The 16,363-nt window shown below is 37.9% G+C and overlaps 1 protein-coding gene and 1 long non-coding RNA gene across 3 annotated transcripts in view; one reads left to right on the top strand and one right to left on the bottom strand.

Moving 5' to 3' along the window:
• The window catches only part of stac3 (SH3 and cysteine rich domain 3), a 33,887-nt gene extending 18,002 nt beyond the window's left edge, over nt 1–15,885 (bottom strand). The window contains exons 1-13 of one of the 2 annotated variants that reach the window (XR_013973598.1): nt 15,602–15,885; nt 14,905–14,945; nt 14,366–14,444; nt 13,792–13,945; nt 13,585–13,682; nt 13,391–13,451; nt 11,678–11,775; nt 11,261–11,330; nt 11,120–11,169; nt 10,906–10,988; nt 10,729–10,780; nt 10,504–10,641; nt 8,393–9,911 (exon numbers count right to left, since the gene is read on the bottom strand). Coding sequence is in view for 1 of the 2 variants with exons in the window: in XM_080898130.1 (XP_080754256.1) it covers nt 9,804–9,911; nt 10,504–10,641; nt 10,729–10,780; nt 10,906–10,988; nt 11,120–11,169; nt 11,261–11,330; nt 11,678–11,775; nt 13,391–13,451; nt 13,585–13,682; nt 13,792–13,945; nt 14,366–14,444; nt 14,905–14,912 (999 nt within the window). In the remaining variant the exon portion in view is untranslated. Of the gene's footprint in view, nt 1–7,267; nt 9,912–10,503; nt 10,642–10,728; nt 10,781–10,905; nt 10,989–11,119; nt 11,170–11,260; nt 11,331–11,677; nt 11,776–13,390; nt 13,452–13,584; nt 13,683–13,791; nt 13,946–14,365; nt 14,445–14,904; nt 14,946–15,601 lie in introns of those variants that run through there. The other variant, XM_080898130.1, reaches the window with a different exon arrangement.
• On the top strand, nt 4,285–5,072 carry LOC308407738. Its single transcript, XR_013973714.1, has 2 exons — nt 4,285–4,382; nt 4,519–5,072. It is a non-coding gene; the product is annotated as an uncharacterized lncRNA (long non-coding RNA).
• Nucleotides 15,886–16,363: the final 478 nt, after the last annotated feature.

The raw sequence follows: 16,363 nt of genomic DNA, 5'->3' as shown, positions 1-16,363 counted from the left end.
AGTGCACTGTTGTGATTTCTGAGAATAGGTGCATGCATTATATACTTATGACATTTTAATACATTTAGCAGCTTTTCTGACTTATTGAGACTGCCAAACCTCATTGCCTTTCATACCACATCAAAGTGATTAATTAGCAGATAAACAATCAGGAAAGTTGATATTTTTCAAATATTAAGTAAATTAAGCAAGTACTTATTATATTTTACAACTACAGAACAATCTGTGCAATGAGCATGTAAAAGTTTTGAGTTAAAGTTTTGACATTCATCAGTCACCCAAACGTTTTATGCACTTTTTTGATCTTAAGTGGGCTGTATGTGGCCCACAATCTAAAACGAGTTTGAATCTCTGATATATAACACTGAAGCAAACAGCAGTATCTAGTGCAGTGAAGTATGCTAGATTGGGCTTGGTTGTCACAATTTTCACTCTTTGTGTGAACTAATGATCACTGAAACATCTTTCAATAACCACTCCTTCATTAAATTGAAGTTGAAGGTATATCTCAAAATACCTATACCTTCTATTTTTGCAGTTAATTGTTACAAAAATAATTAACTATTAACAACACACTGACACTTTGTGACAGGCCATGTTGGTGGTCCCTATAATTATCAGTTGGGTTTCAGTAGAGATTGAAGAGAAATTATGCGTAACTTTGTATTTCATTTTTTCAGATAGAGACATCAGAAAGTTTAGAAATGGACTCCACCTAATGTTACTTAAATTAAACTATGACTATAAATCAGTGAATTATTCGATGTATGAGCAGTGAAATTAGGAATTTACAGTGCTTTAAAATGCAGTTACAAATTCTACTGAGAAGCGATTCCACATTCATGTCTCAGTGTTGATGAGATGTATCACTGACATCATTAAAAATAGAGAGAGGTTTCCTGCATCTTTAAGAAGACAAGCAGTGTTTTGTGCAAGATTTTCTAACTTGAGCAATAGCCAGCAAGCCAGTGCAAACAGATCAGTCTAAAAATCCACGACATCAATATCAAACTGACTCTGAACTCTTGTACTTTTTAAGGTTGATCCATGCTCGATCATCCAGGTAAGGAAACTAACTGAGATTTCCATTTTGAGGTTGCAAGTCTTTAGCTAGCAGTCCTATACCTCAGAGTCACACAAGTCAGTTATGTATGCCCCTGAAATGCCAGAGATACAGAGATAAGTAACTTAAAGAAGTCCAGACACTTTTCTTTGCAAGCTCCTTTGACTACGATGACCTGGATGACTGAGAACCTTCACAGACACAAGCTTTGTGAGCTTAGTTTGGGCAGACAACACAACAAAACCATACTTTCTTGAGCTGGCTATTGATGAATGACTCAAAACAAACCATTCAGAGAACAAAGAAACAAAAATATCACTGCTTTTAAATGCCTACCCGCAAAATCATTTGTCATGCTCAGAGGCTTGTTAGTCACGTGTGACAACCAATCCAAAAACTAGTAAGACAACTATCTCAGACTGACCTCTTGTTAAACATTACCACATGGCTTTAACCAGATAGTGAGAGGTAGATTAATATCAAAGCAATTAATATCAGCTTTTTAATAAGTGTCTATATTTTAAAGGACTAAAATTGTGTCTTGTCTTTCGATAGAAAAACAGCATGAAATTTTTTTTTCACCCATCAAAATAACAAAATACTTCCTTCCTCCAAAGTTTTGTCTGTTTTCCACAAATTGACCACTGCAAACGTGTGTGAAATCCACAAAAACAAGCAATGTGACAGCCAACCCTGGTCTACACTATCGGTCCAATCGTGCTAGTATTAGTCTGATACTATAACAGTGTTGTTATAGTATGCCCCTCAAAATGTATTTTATATATACAATTGACTCAACCATCAACACAAAAAGGTTATTATGTCCAGACACTTTTCATATTTAATTTCTGAGGTAGCCTATATTTAGTTTCATTTCCAATAAAATTAAAATTGAACACAATTCAGTGGGCTGGCCATAAAGCATCTGTCCTCTCATGCATGCATGCATTGATCGGACACCGATTCCAGCATTGGTTTTAAAATTCTCAGGATTTGGATTGATTCCCTCCAGCTCTACTTGGTGAGTGTTAGACATTTGCATCCATAAGAAAATGATAAATACAACAGGGACTGGAATATTGGATAAATATGTAATTTTAAGTGAAAAATCCTCATATTTTTTAAATTCCTCATTAGTTATTTGTGGGACCCAGATAAATATAGAAATCTACTTTACACTATTCAGAGACTGTTGATTCACGCTTTTATTCAAGAATCACGTCATGTTTTAATTTTTTTTTTTTAAAAAGCTGCCTACTTATCTGGGGTACAGCTCCACAGACCTCCATTCATTTTTGCAACAGTGAGAGACAGCTCTGTCCTAGTTAACAAGTCTCCCAAGTTTCCCACAATGCCATGCGCACATAGCAGTTTTAGAATAAGTAGTTCACATTTATCTGTCACGCACAACAGCTTTGTGGTGCATATGTTAGTGATGTTTGTAGTAAAACTTTACATTTTTTCATCAAATAAAATGTCGGATTTTTGGGTTGTTTTTTGCGTAAACCATAAGTGATCATACCAGTGGGAGAAATGGGGTCATTCTCTTAGCCATGCACTCGCCAGCACTCTTGTTTCTCTTCAGATCGTATAAATCTTTCGCCTTTTACTAAAGATTTCCGTGGAGCGGAACAACAAGAGTTTTACTCAATTTTTTGATGCCCCATATTTGTGGGGCTTCTTTTTCAATGTTAAAAGAAGTAAATGTAATATCTGAAACTTGTTGCATTACTCCCAATGTAAACTGTCAGTAAGGCCTTTTATCGTGTGCCTCTTTATGCCGACCGTATTTATGTACCAATCCTCCAATATGGACTTTATTGAAACTCAGCAGCAGTTTCACGATGGACTAAAATAAACATGGAAATTCGTGTTACACCATTCAGAGACTGCTGATTCTTTTATTCAAGAGTCACGTCATGTTTTAAAGGAAAACCCAGATAAATTTTCACCGTTGAGGCGTCTAACAAAACGCAGGAGGCGGGGTCTCCGTATTCCCACAATGCCATGCGCGCAAAGCAGTTAGTGTAAGTAGTTCACATGCATCTTGTCTTCCACAACACCTATGTGCTGCTTGTGCTGGTGATATTTGTAGTAAAAGTTTATCTTCGCGTATCAATGATAAAGTCAACTCTTTTTTTTTTTTTTTTGCGTAAACCGTAAGTGATCATACCAGTGGGAGAAATGGGGTCATTCTCTTAGCCATGTACTCGCCAGCACTCTTGTTTCTCTTCAGATCGTATAAATCTTTCGCCTTTTACTAAAGATTTCCGTGGAGAGGAACAACAAGAGTTTCACTCAATTTTTTGATGCCCTGCGTTTGTGGGGCTTGTTTTCCATGTAAAAAAAAAAGTAAATGCTACATAAGTAAGATTTGGGTTTCTACAGTAGTTGGACGAAGGTCATTCCCAGGAACGCCCACGTGATACAGGAAGTAACGACAACGGTAGCTCTCCTCTATTTATAAAACTTGAAACTCGGTAGCAGTTTCACGATAGTCAGACAAACATGGAACTCAATATTACACCATTCAGAGACCGTTGATTATTTTATTCAAGTGTCCCATCATGTTTTAAACTGAAGAAGCGTTTAAAAGACACAGGGGGCGGGGTCTCCATATTCCCACAATGCCATGCACGCAGAGCAGCTTTATTTGTCACCCCCAATAACTTTGTAGTGCATGTATTATGGATATTTGTAGTAAAGGTTTGTCTTTACGTATCAAAGATAAACTCAATTTTTTTGAGTAAACTTTAAGTGATCATACCATTGCGCGAAATGGCGTCATTCTCTTAGCCGTGGTTTTGTTGGCAATTTTATTTATCTTCAGATTGTGTAGATATTTTGCGTATTATTAAAATTTTCTGTGCAGTGGAACAATAACAGTCCGAATTAATTTAACGATGCTTTGCATTAGTGCGATTCTCTTATAATGTTAAAGGAGAGAGCCATAGTTATAAGGTTAAGCAGTCACTGTGTCAGCTGTAATGCACCACTATGACCACTAGGATAAACACTAAGTAAAGCAATGATGTGGCATAATGCACACACTGCACAGTTTTGCAAGTATGCGTCTGTCAGAGCCGACACAAAGCCCTGTTCGCTCCGTGTCTACGGTAGCGCAAAGTCTACAGTGGCTGTAGACGGTTACGTCTTTTCATTGGCCCGGGGTCTGAGGTGAAGCGCTGAATCCCACTGTAGACTACCAATCTTCTGTCGACGGAAGTTGCGTCACCAAAATAACAACCCGCAGCGGGATAGCGAAGCAGCCGGCAACTCCGGAGTTTTTCTGGAAACTGGCATTTCTTTTACGTTTACGGTGAATTATTAACTCTAAGACGCTACTGGATTTAACTGAAATTACACGAGGCTGAATAGCTCATTTAAGCCTTTTACTTTATGGTAAATGTTAGCTGCGCGCTAACCAACATCTAATGTATTACGCCCATTTCTAGTCTTTTCAGTGGCTACAACTGATGATGGCGACACTAGAATATCGTGTTATAAATCCACATGCCCCTGCACCTCGTCAGCAGGCCGGGTGAGAAGTATGGTCTTCACCAAACCTCCACAGGACCTGCTCAGCCGAGTCGCTGCCTTCACTCACGCACAAAAGCTTCTTCGAGCAGAGGGTGGTGCTTTCGGCGTCTCGTTACAAACGATGTGAGATATATGAAGTAGTAAGTGTATCGTATATTTAATGTCATACTAGGCAGGTTTACTGCATTTCCATTTACAACACATTTACCCGTGTATGGCTATTGTCAGTATATGTTGCTCGTTGTAAAGTTTCTTTAAGTGACATTCATTTAACATTCACAATGATATTGTTGATGGTAACGTGTATGATTACAGCATATCTGACAGGCACTTTTGACTGTACACAGTTGATTTTGTAAAGCCCCTTGCATTGCGTTCATAATCAAGTTCACTGATTGACTGTCCTGCAGTGCTGTTTTCATGTATTCCTGTTTCATCCACTTTAATAAAGTGTCATGTGTTACAGTAACAGTGAGTTGTGGAATCACTTAAAGAATCCCTAAGTTGGGCTTTAATCTGCCTTCAGCATCACAATAGTCCTAAGGTCACTGACAAAACATACAAGTACAAATAAATAAATCAGTTGGTCACCCCCAGAAACGCCCCTGTGATACAGGAAGTTGTGTCAAGGGCAGCTCTTCTCTATTTATAAAACTGTACTTTATTGAAACTCAGCAGCAGTTTCATAATAGACTCCGATAAACATATAAATAAATGTTACACCATTCAGAGACTATTGATTCTTTTATTCAAGAGTCACCTCATGTTTTAAAAGAAAAACAAGATATTTAGCCATTGTTGAGATGCTTAACAAAACACAGGGGGCGGGGTCTCCACAATGCGCGTGGCATTGTGGGAATACCACAATGCCACGCGCAAAGCAGCTTTAGAATAAGTATTTCACATTTATCTGTCGCCCTCAATAACTTTCTGGTGCATGTATTAGGGATATTTACAGTAAAGGTTTATCTTTGCGCATCAAAGATAAACTCAGTAGTTTGTTTGAGTAAACCGTAAGTGATTATGCCAGTGGGAGAAATGAGGTCATTCACGTAGCCGAAATCTCGTCAGCACTCTTGTTTCTCTTCAGATCGTATAAATCTTTCGCCTTTTACTAAAGATTTCCGTGGAGAGGAACAACAAGAGTTTTACTCAATTTTTTTGATGTCCTGCGTTTGCGGGGCTTCTTCTATATGTTAAAAATAATACTTTGTCACTTCAGCGTAATGTTCCAGAAACTCAAAGCATGTCTTCAGAATTACCAATATGCAACGAATGCACCAATTACAGAGTTTGTTTGTCGCGCACACAACCTCACATTGTGACATGTGGTGAAATGCTTATTACTGTGCAATGCCCGATTATTAAACGACAGTAGAGTTTACAGTTTACATTTTATGATAAAATGTAATGATTAGAAACAACAAATTCTAAGAACAATAAAACAAAAGCACAAGATAAAATTAACAGTAAAAAAGAATGTGCAATTAACTATTTAAGAGATAAATTATAATCAGTGTGCAAATAACAGGGTGCGTGCAGTGACCGTGTGTATGAGAGACCAGTCCTACACCTGGTACAGGGCCCAAATAGCCTGGGGGAAGAAGCTCCTCTTCATTCTCTCTGGTTTGGCCTTAAGGGAGCAGAAGCGCTTCCCAGACCTCAACAGTGAGAAAAGTCCATTGTTGGGATGGGAGAGGTGCATCATAATCTTCCTGGTTTTGTTCTTGCACCGCTTGGTGTAGACGGACAGCAGGTCAGTAAGATCTGATCGGCCGAGCGCACCACTCTTTGCAGATCTCGTCTGTCCTGCTTGCTGCTGTTTCCAAACCAGGTGCAAATGCTTCCCGTCAGGATGCTCTCGATGGAAGTTCTTAAGCACCCTCAGTGGCAGATGGAAGTCTCCAAGCCTTCTGAGGAGAGGCTCGTGAGATTTCTTAAACAGGGTGTTAATGTGACAGGACCATGACAGATCCTGAGTTATGTGTACACCTAGGTACCGGAAACTGTCCACTCTCTCCACTCCCAATATGAACACACACGAAGTAAAAGAATGATGTGACACAATGCAATCACTGCACAGCTTTGCTAGTATCTGCTTACGATATTTTCTAACTATCGCCTCACAGTGGATGTTAGAGCTTTAAAAAAAATTTAACCTGTGGACATCACATTTTGGGTTGTCTAGACCACAATACTAAATTTTACACACATAGGTGTAAACATGTTCCCACGGGGGGGAGTTTTAAGTAGCAGTTTTGGAACGAAATGTTTCGTGTTCCATGTTCAGAAGTCTTTTACTGTTCATTTTTTCACCTTTGTAACAGACATACGTCTTCCTGCAACTGTTAGCGGCACTTCAAATAAGCCATATTGCTGAAAGGGGCACAGTTGTTGTTTCTCATTTTGTTTTTGTACTCAGGAAAATAAAGAGTTTTGCACTTTTGTGACTTAGTGTTCTATCAAAATTTAAAAAGAATGTCCTCATATGTGGATATCATTTTTCTCAGAAACTATATCAGGTGAAAGATAATTCTTTGTTTTTCCATTCATCGGGTCCCAATCAGCACAAATAGCAACGAGAAATTAAAAATGCATGCCATGAAAGAGTTCGGAAGAGAAAAAACAAACTATCCGCTTCTTTCTCTCTCCGTCCGCTGGTCGGCAGCAGTGCGCATAGAAGCGGGTTTCCAACAACAAATAAAATCCGAAGAAAGGGGACGGCAAACGGAACTAAATGGCTGCTCCCTTATAAGCACAAGTTAACGAGAGTACATTTATTTAAATCTGTTTGTAGATTAAATGTAAACAGTACGCGACGTAAAAGAGCGCGAGCGTCTGCACGCGGACCTTTATTCCTGCTGTTGAGAAGTTTGAATCCCTCAACCGAGGACAGTCATGGTTGCAACTGATACTGTAAAAGCTGAAGTTTTTAATGACTGTGACAGTTGTGCTGATTTCACACACAGCACGCGGGGCAGCGGAATAATGAGAGCGCCATCTGGAAAGATTTTACTAGAACTAATGTTGATGCAGGGTTTATAAGAGGACTGAGCAGAGGTGAGGGAGTCACAGTGTTGTGCAAAACGTGACTTCCGGTGTTTGTTTTTACGTCTCATATAGCTGCTTACATTGGTAGATAGGCTGTACTCAAGCGGGGATTTACGAAGGTATCAACTATAAAGTAAGGAAATTACCTGTTACGCAAATATCATCTAGGTTATAAAATATCTTTATAGACCTAGTATGTTATATTTCTTGCGATTTCTGCTGCCGTATTGGCTGGATCTCTCCTAAAAACAGACATTTTTAATGTCAAAGAGACTTTTTAGCTGGGTAAATAAAGGATATGTAAAAGTCACGTTGCCACAAACTTGCAGTTTCTACCTTGTGACAATAGTGTTGTTTGCTATATCATATATCACATGATATCATTCATGAGCCATATGTTTGACATATGTTTGAGAAATTATACACCAACAAGTCACAACAGTTTAAATACAGTCAGTCAATTTTTGCCAATTACAGAAATCACTTTTCTGGCACTATATCAGCATCTCTGATGATGCTTTGCACAGACCTTTTCCATATCCATTTGTGGAGAACAAATGATTATGCAAACTCACACCTCACTAAATGCTCCACACATGCATTCACTTCAGATACAAAGTCTCAAGAGAACTGCACCAGAGTGTAAACAAAAAGGAAAGCGGACCCTGGGAGCACCGAAGGCAGTTTTGTGAGTTGCACATTAATAATTGGAAGATAAAATTCTCAGCTGACTCCTACCTGTCTTGGATTGTCAGGGGGTGGATATGGTATACACAAGCCTATCAGTGCATTGCTCAGTATGAAGGTTCCTCAAAGAGTTCACACTCCTATAGAAGTCTTGCAACAGCTGCAGGACATTTGTTGAATAGTGGCAGAGCATGGCTCCACGCAGATTTACTGTTGAGCTCTTCGTCCCTAATAATGGATGCATCAGAATAGTGACAGGTGCTACTGAAGGGTGTCATGTTGTGGTTAGTGTAGACAGTGCTGCCAGGCAAATTACCAATACTGACAAACTGACAAGCTAAACTCAGAGATACAGGAGCAGAGTGTGCACAGATGGATCTTTGTGGGTATGTCTTAGCATCAGTTGATTTAACAGAGGCTATAGTCAAAATCCTGGAGCAAACTGAGGAAGTAACACATTCAGGATGCCAAGATGACCCATCTCTTTCGTCTGTGATTATGTGCACCCAGGCCCTTAGCGCTGCACTGACCAAACTTACAGTAAACAAGGGTGTGAGAGGTCTGTAGGAGACATGTTAGGTCATATTAAGAGCACTTCTTTATCTGGATTTGGTAATCCCATAAAAGTCTTTATCTGTAAAAATATTTATTTTTATATGTAAAAGTTAGGCTTTCTGTCTTGAAGTGTAACGCTCTCTTTAACTTATGTGCCACCAAAAAGCTTCCTTTTAGTAATTGTGATTAAATGATATGATGCAGTAAATATAAATAAAAAAATAATATTTTCACTGAGGAAAAAAGTTTCTTTATGAAACTGCTTATAAAAAATTTTGATTGATGGATTTTTAATGGCACATGACTTCAGGGAAGAGTCATTGCTGCTGACTACCCCTTGTTTTCGGAAATGGTCACTTCACGGCAAACTAATACAGAATACAAGCCATAGAAAAAATAAATATACCATTTATTCTCAGATGAGGTTTTATTTTCTACATTTTAAAGAAAGCATCACAGACAGTTCTTAAGAGCATTTTTGGTTTAATTCTTTAGGCACTACAAGCATTACACCCACTTAATTGTATTAAATGGTGCAAACACACTAAACAATTTAATGTATAGCACTGATGTTTTTTTACACAGATTTTTTTCTTATCTTGGTTAAGGTTTTCAGAGTCATACATGTGAAATTATTTACAAATCCAATCAAAGAAAATTTTGCTCTTTTCATACTTTAAATTAAATCAAACACTTGCATAACTACGCCGTTCACAGCAAAACCAATAAATCAGCTAAATGTTTCTTCATTGCAGGCATTAGTGAAAATGACTTTTAAACCATTATGTCAAAGGCACAGCTATATTTAGCTTTTCTATTAGTAGTAAATGTAGAAAATCAGGACCTCCAGTTCTCGCTAATACTTTTCGTTATTATGCAATGGATTTTCCATTTCATATCAGGTTGATTAAGTCACAGTGATCTCCTGCAGCAGATCGGCAGGGAAGTAGCCCAGCTTGCGTCCAGTGCTGACCTTCAAGTAGCCGCCTTTCTCATCTCCTTTCTTCACCACAATCTGAAACACAGAGTGACAACAGATTAAGCAACCTTTTTATTATAAAGACAAAGAACTTTGATTTACAATTTGGGTCATAATTTATAAAAGACACATCTTTGTACAAAAACACAGTGGATTTCAAATCAAACAATAGAAATGTATTGAAGTGCAGACTTTTGACTTTAATTCAAGTGGTTTTACACACTTTTTTGCAGAAAAGAAAATGCACTATCTTATGTGTGTGCGCGCACGCACGCACACACACACACACACACACACACACACACACACACACACACACACACACACACACACACACACACACACACACCTGTCTGTGAAGGTTCTCAGTCATCCAGGTCATCGTAGTCTAAAGAGGTTGGAAAGGAAAGCGTTCCAGATTTTAAGCCCTATGGGAGTGTCCCCAAGAGGGTCACAGACCCCCTGTTGATCCTAAAATCTGGGACTCCATACCAATTGCTCTTAGAACTGAAGAAGCTTCTCAGATGAGAGGTGTAACATCTTCAAGGAAACTTAAAGATCCCAGATGCTTTTCTTTCCAAGCTCCTTAAACCACACACACACACACACACACACATACTGAAGTTACCTGGTCTTTCTTAAGTGTAATTTGTCCCATCTCTCTGTTTCCCACAAAGGAGCGCGTCACCTTGTAAACTCTTTCTGATGCTCGGACTTTTATGAGGTAGTTGGCGGGGAAGTAGCCGGACTTCTCTCCCATCTTTCCCTGACAACACAGAGCAGAATTTGTGTACTCATCATCAATAGCACAAACTGAAACAGCATTTGTAAACCTCTAAGAACTTTAACTCACTCTCCACCACTCTTCATTGGAGTCATCCAACACTGTGATCCGATCACCAGGGCTAGTAAACACATTCTCAGTAAGTGCTTTTGTCACTGGCTTTATATTAAAACTGAAAGTTGATTAAATTTAACAAAATAGAAATAATTATTCATTAGTGTTCAGATTTGATTGTGATTTTCTTACTGAAAGTCAAGGTCATCTTTCTCAATGGCCTTGAAGCGGTAGAGAGCCAGGTAATAGTGGGACTGGGAGAAAGTGCCTTTAGTCTAGGGACAAAAAAAGCATGGATGCTAATTTATATGGCAAATGTTATTAAATTTAAATTAAAAACAAAACATGCACGTATGGTGCTACTTAGCAACAAAGCGTTACATGTATGAAATAATCGACTGCTTACCTTGTCATCTGCTTTGTCTCCTCCTTTCTCTTTTTTATCATCAGGCTTCCCTGTTTGAGTATCAGACATCACACAATCATATCTTTTATGACTAACTTGCATATTTTACACCACAGAGATAAGCTCTTGCTTTAACTTTACCTTCTCCTCCCTCCTCATTCTCTTTGGGCTGTTGGTTCTCCTCTTCCTCCTCTTCCATCATCATCATCATCTAGAGGACACAGCAGTGTTAAAACAGCACTGATCACTGATTCCCCTCTTCCACAGATTAGGTGTCCTTTATTTCTTTTAGTTTGTTTCTTTTGTGTTCTTTTTTCATATTTTTGTTTGCATGTACTATAAAATTGGAAATAGTACAAAATAAAAAGTTAAAAAAAAAACCAGCACTGATCTCATATTTTATATATAAAACATGAAATCTGTTCTTAAAATGATTTCAAACACTGCATTTTCTTGATTACATAAATTGTATTTATTTTGTTTGCAGTGAGTCAGTCCCTGAAAACTGTTGAAATTCATAGATTTTATGTTTTGATTAAGATTATTATAAATGCTTACATTTTTCTTATCATTTTCATTCTTCTTACGCTCCTTATTTGCCATGATGACGCCAACCCGCAGGGTGTCGAAAACTGGGTCGTTCCGGTTTGGGTTGTCTGGTTAAGGACAGGGATAAACACAAAATCAACATGGAGTATAAGAATTGCTACACTGCACTAGATTGACTAGTCTATGTTTTCAAGATCCCGAAGAGTTAATCTAAAAAGGAAAACTATATTTACTCATTCAGATATTTCTAAACATCTGCAGATTCCAAGATCATCAGTTCAAACAATTGTACATAAGTTATTCAAATGTGTCACCAGATTGCCGAGATCTGGAAGAAGACTCGAATGTCACCTGCAGAAGAGTGAAGGAACCCAGGAACCACTAAGATTCAAGCCTGCCATGAACTTGAAACTGTTCAAATACCAGTGTCACTGTCCACAGTGTAGTAACTTTTACATCACTCTGGACGGAGTGGGTGTTGACCAAGAAAGAAACCTCTGCTCCAAAAACACCACTTTCAAGCTTGGTCAAGATTTGCAGCAGCCCACATGGACAAGTCAAATGCCTCCTGGAGAAAAATGTTATGATCAGACAAGACAAAGATATAACTATTTGGCCACAATGACAAGTGGTATTTTTGGAGGAGTAAAGGTGAAGCTTTCAGACCTAAGGACACTGTACCAACTGTTAAGCATGGTGGTAGTAGCATCATGCTTTGGGGCTGTTTTGCTGCCAGTGGTACTGTTATAGTGTACAAAGCGGCCGGAATAATGAACAAGGAGGACTACCTACAAATTCTTCAAATTCACCTCAAATCAACAGCTAGATGGTTGAAACATGGCTGGTTGGATAGCAGGAAGCCAACAAATTTATACTAATTCTGCCAAGATGAATGGTCAAGTGTATCATTATGTCAGAAGCTCGTTGATGACTACCATTTTTTCTGGTCAGGTTATACCTTGCTGAGAGACACTGAACCAATTTTTAGTGGGGTTGTATGTATATATTTGAGACCACATGTATACTTTTGACCCCTGTATAGATTATAGATTATAAACTTGTGTACACAATTATTGTTTTTTTCAAGTCACTAAGGGTGTATACTGTACAATCATTTCCCCCTGGAACAAGAACAAACCAAAGAATTAAAATGCTAAAATTACCGTGACCATCGTGATAAATTCTTCTTCTTATTAAATCACTGATATTTAGTAGTTGGAGCCACTTCAGTTGCTGCACGGAGGACCAGGGGAAATAACAAAGTGAAGGTAAGTGAATGTGAATTATGGAGGGAAAATAACCAAACAAGTGTTTGCTGTTTCACTTTACTTGTTTTTTTTATTTTATTTTAGTGTTAACTAAATGTATGACGCACTGGGATAAAAGGATCAGGGTTATAGTGACACAACACATTCTGCTGTTTTTCTAAGAAATATTATTTCCCAACACAAAGGTCAGAATGTTGCTTGAACGTCTGCTTTGCACTGTCCTTTAAAAATGTTTTTCTTTTTAAATTTTGCTGTCATTAAATTAATCATTTCAAGCACATTTAAGTTTAAAAATCTTTAAATGCAGCTTGTTAAATATAATGACTGCAAGTGTTGCTAAAGAGAAAATGCAGACACCGTGCTTAGTTTCCTTTGCGATAGCAGCCTTGAATTTAAGGTTAAGAAATTTATATACACAAGAGATATATTGCCGTTCCAGATTCAGTGGACTCACTTGGGTCTGGTTGGTCACTGCTGTACAGAGGGGAGCTGTAGGCCCTTCTGAATCCAGGCGGCTACAGGAAAGAAGAAAAAAAGTTTTTTAAAAAAGTTTTAAAAAATATATCTCTCTCACTCTCAAGGGCAGTAAAAGGAAACTGCAGATGTTACAAATATAGTTTCATATTCAGTGCACATCAGCAAACTCACAATTTTGCCAAAACACCTCTGAAACTCAACATACGACTGACATGAGTGGTGGATGTTGGTCTTACAGTTTTTGCATCTCAGGCAAAATTTGTTGTTCACTGAAAGATGAGGAACCAAAATTAACAGTCTCAATTTTTAGAACAAATACCTATGGGATTATATGATGATTGATTATTTATATCATTAATATAAAAAAACAGCACTTACAGACTATCATGCGAGCGCAGACGTCACAAAACTTGGGCTTCTTGCAGTAGTGGTCCTTGAATTTGTGGGGTTTGTCATTGACCCGGACAAGCTCTGAAGGAGGTTCTGGTTCCTTCTCCTCCACCTCCACTTCCTCCTCATATATGAAATAGACCTACAGACCCAAGGGACATATGTCAGACAAAAAAACCCAACAACAAAGATGTGATAGAGTTGTTATATAAGTTGTTATTAAAGTTTTTAAATGTTAAACATACTGAGCTGCCAGTGTCAATGTCACACAGTGTTGTAAAGTATTACATTAGTGTCTTGCCTTGTTTGTTTATCAGCTGGTACCTGATCTCTGTCTTACATTTAGCTTTTCAGGACCTAGTGAATAACATTTCGATGACTAATCCAGATCAGCCAGCAGTGCTCAGTTTTTTTCCATAAGGTTGTATAAGACAGGGACACTTAAGCTCATATTGTTTCCAGCTGATGCTGCACTGCAACCATGTCCCAGTTGGTGGCTATTTTAAACAGCCCAAGAATTGCACTGCTAATGGCGGGGGGTTGACATGGTGCTGTCACTCACAGTGTCTCCGTCCTCCCTCACTACATTGTCAGGAGCTGGGGGGTTGTCATGGATATCCACAGAGTTTTTGTCATCGTCCCTAACACACACACACACACAAAGAAAAAACACACTCAGCCATGAGTGAGGTTAACTGGTGCGGCTATAGATAGTTATTTTGTTTATTCTCAACATTATGATCACTTTTAATTCTAAAGGAACATGTAAGCATATAAAGTGAGGAACAAGGTTTTGCATATAAACAATCTTTAAAAAAACCAAACACAAGTAAAAGTGAAACTGCCATTCCACCTTAAAATAGTAGAATCATGGCAATATAAGACTCAATTTGTTTAAGGATATCCTTGCCGCACATTCTTTCAAGTGGACATAGAGCTGCTTTAGACATGATGCTCTAGAATATTTTTATGGCATGGGCTAGTGCAGTATTTAGTAAACAGGAAATGGAATTAAGACTTAAATGGTAAACAAGTGCTACAACTAAGCCAATAAAATGAGTATCAAGAGGCGAGTATATTGATTTTAAGAATTATACTTACGGCTCCATGGTTTGATGTAGACAGCGTTAGTTCACCTCCACCTAGAAAGTAAAGAGTTAGGTGTTGTTTTTTCCCCCCAAAAGATTATGAGACAATTTAATAAAAGTTATATCATGAGAGAATGTATTACTAATTATTTGTTTACTCAAAACTTTGAAATACTTAGCCCATATCCACTATTATGTCAAATTGTTTTCAAAGTAGGTGCTACTGAAAAGTTAAATACACATTTCTGAACTTCTTAGAGGGAAGTTGAAAGAAATATCAGAAAATAAGCCTGCATTTGGTTTTGATTAAAAATGTATTTAAGAAGTATCAAATGTGGTAATACAATAGAAAATATATTCCTGTGTCTGTGTGAACGCTACATGCACTTGCATATCCACGCAGTGTTAGAATGTGCTCGTCTTCTATACTATTCTAGGGTTGTGAAATTTAATCTCATCACAGCTAAATTTGGCTGCCTCTGTCAGCCTGGAAAAAAGCAACAAAAAATAAAAAAAATGTTATGGAAATAAAAAAAATCTGAGTTTGTAAAGTGACAGAGATAATCTCAGAGTTGGGGTTGTTTAGCTCGTGTTTTAAAACTAATGGAACTTCACTCAAATTAATTCAAATAAACTGAGTGATTATAACACAGGTCATGCACAAACATTTTTTCATTAAAAACATTCTTTAAACTACAGTATTGGCCTACCTTTTGTCTAAATTTGTACAGATCGCACTGAAGAAATCATAAATCCGTTGTGCTGGCAAAATCTCAGTGAATGGGTTTTCACCTGCTGGCAATGACCAGAGCCCTGTATGGTCAGTATGTTACAAAGCAGCTTCACTTCAGGCCCTCGGGATGCTGGGCTGTCAAAAAGTCTGGTCCCTCTGTGTTTTTTAGATATTTTCCAAAGTGACTTTAGGTTGTAGTTTGAGTGTATATCTGGAGATGTGTATCTATGATTTTGGGTGTGTGCTTGTGTGCATGCCAGGCTTAGCGGTCCTATGTCAAGCTGACACTTTGCAACAGCTGAGGACCTTGGACTGAGCACCGATGACGGGGGGAAATCAGATATAATTTCTCCTTCTGTCTTCAATACATCTCTTTCCCCTTGTCCCACTTGTTCAAATTAACAATGCCGGTGGCCTTTATAATAAACATATTTTTTCCATATCATGCTGTATCTGTGTGCATATGAATTATTATCGTTGTGCTATACAGTTATGATATGCCCCTTACTATGTTTTACTATATATATATATATATATATATATATATATATATATATATATATATATATATATATATATATATATATATATATATATATGCCTAGAGTATGTTTAACTTTTCATATAAAATTCGTGATGTGGGCCACAAATGCAGTGTAGACAGGCGGAAGTGAATCCACTATTGTCAAGTGAACACATGTTATTATTCTGTCATTATCATGTCCTCTGTCAAGGAGCT

The sequence above is a fragment of the Rhamphochromis sp. 'chilingali' genome (genome assembly GCF_963969265.1).
Source record: "Rhamphochromis sp. 'chilingali' genome assembly, chromosome: 12".
NCBI classification, from domain to species: domain Eukaryota; kingdom Metazoa; phylum Chordata; class Actinopteri; order Cichliformes; family Cichlidae; genus Rhamphochromis; species Rhamphochromis sp. 'chilingali'.
The sequence above is the reverse complement of the archived record's forward strand: the minus strand, read 5'-3'. Positions and strand labels throughout refer to the sequence as shown.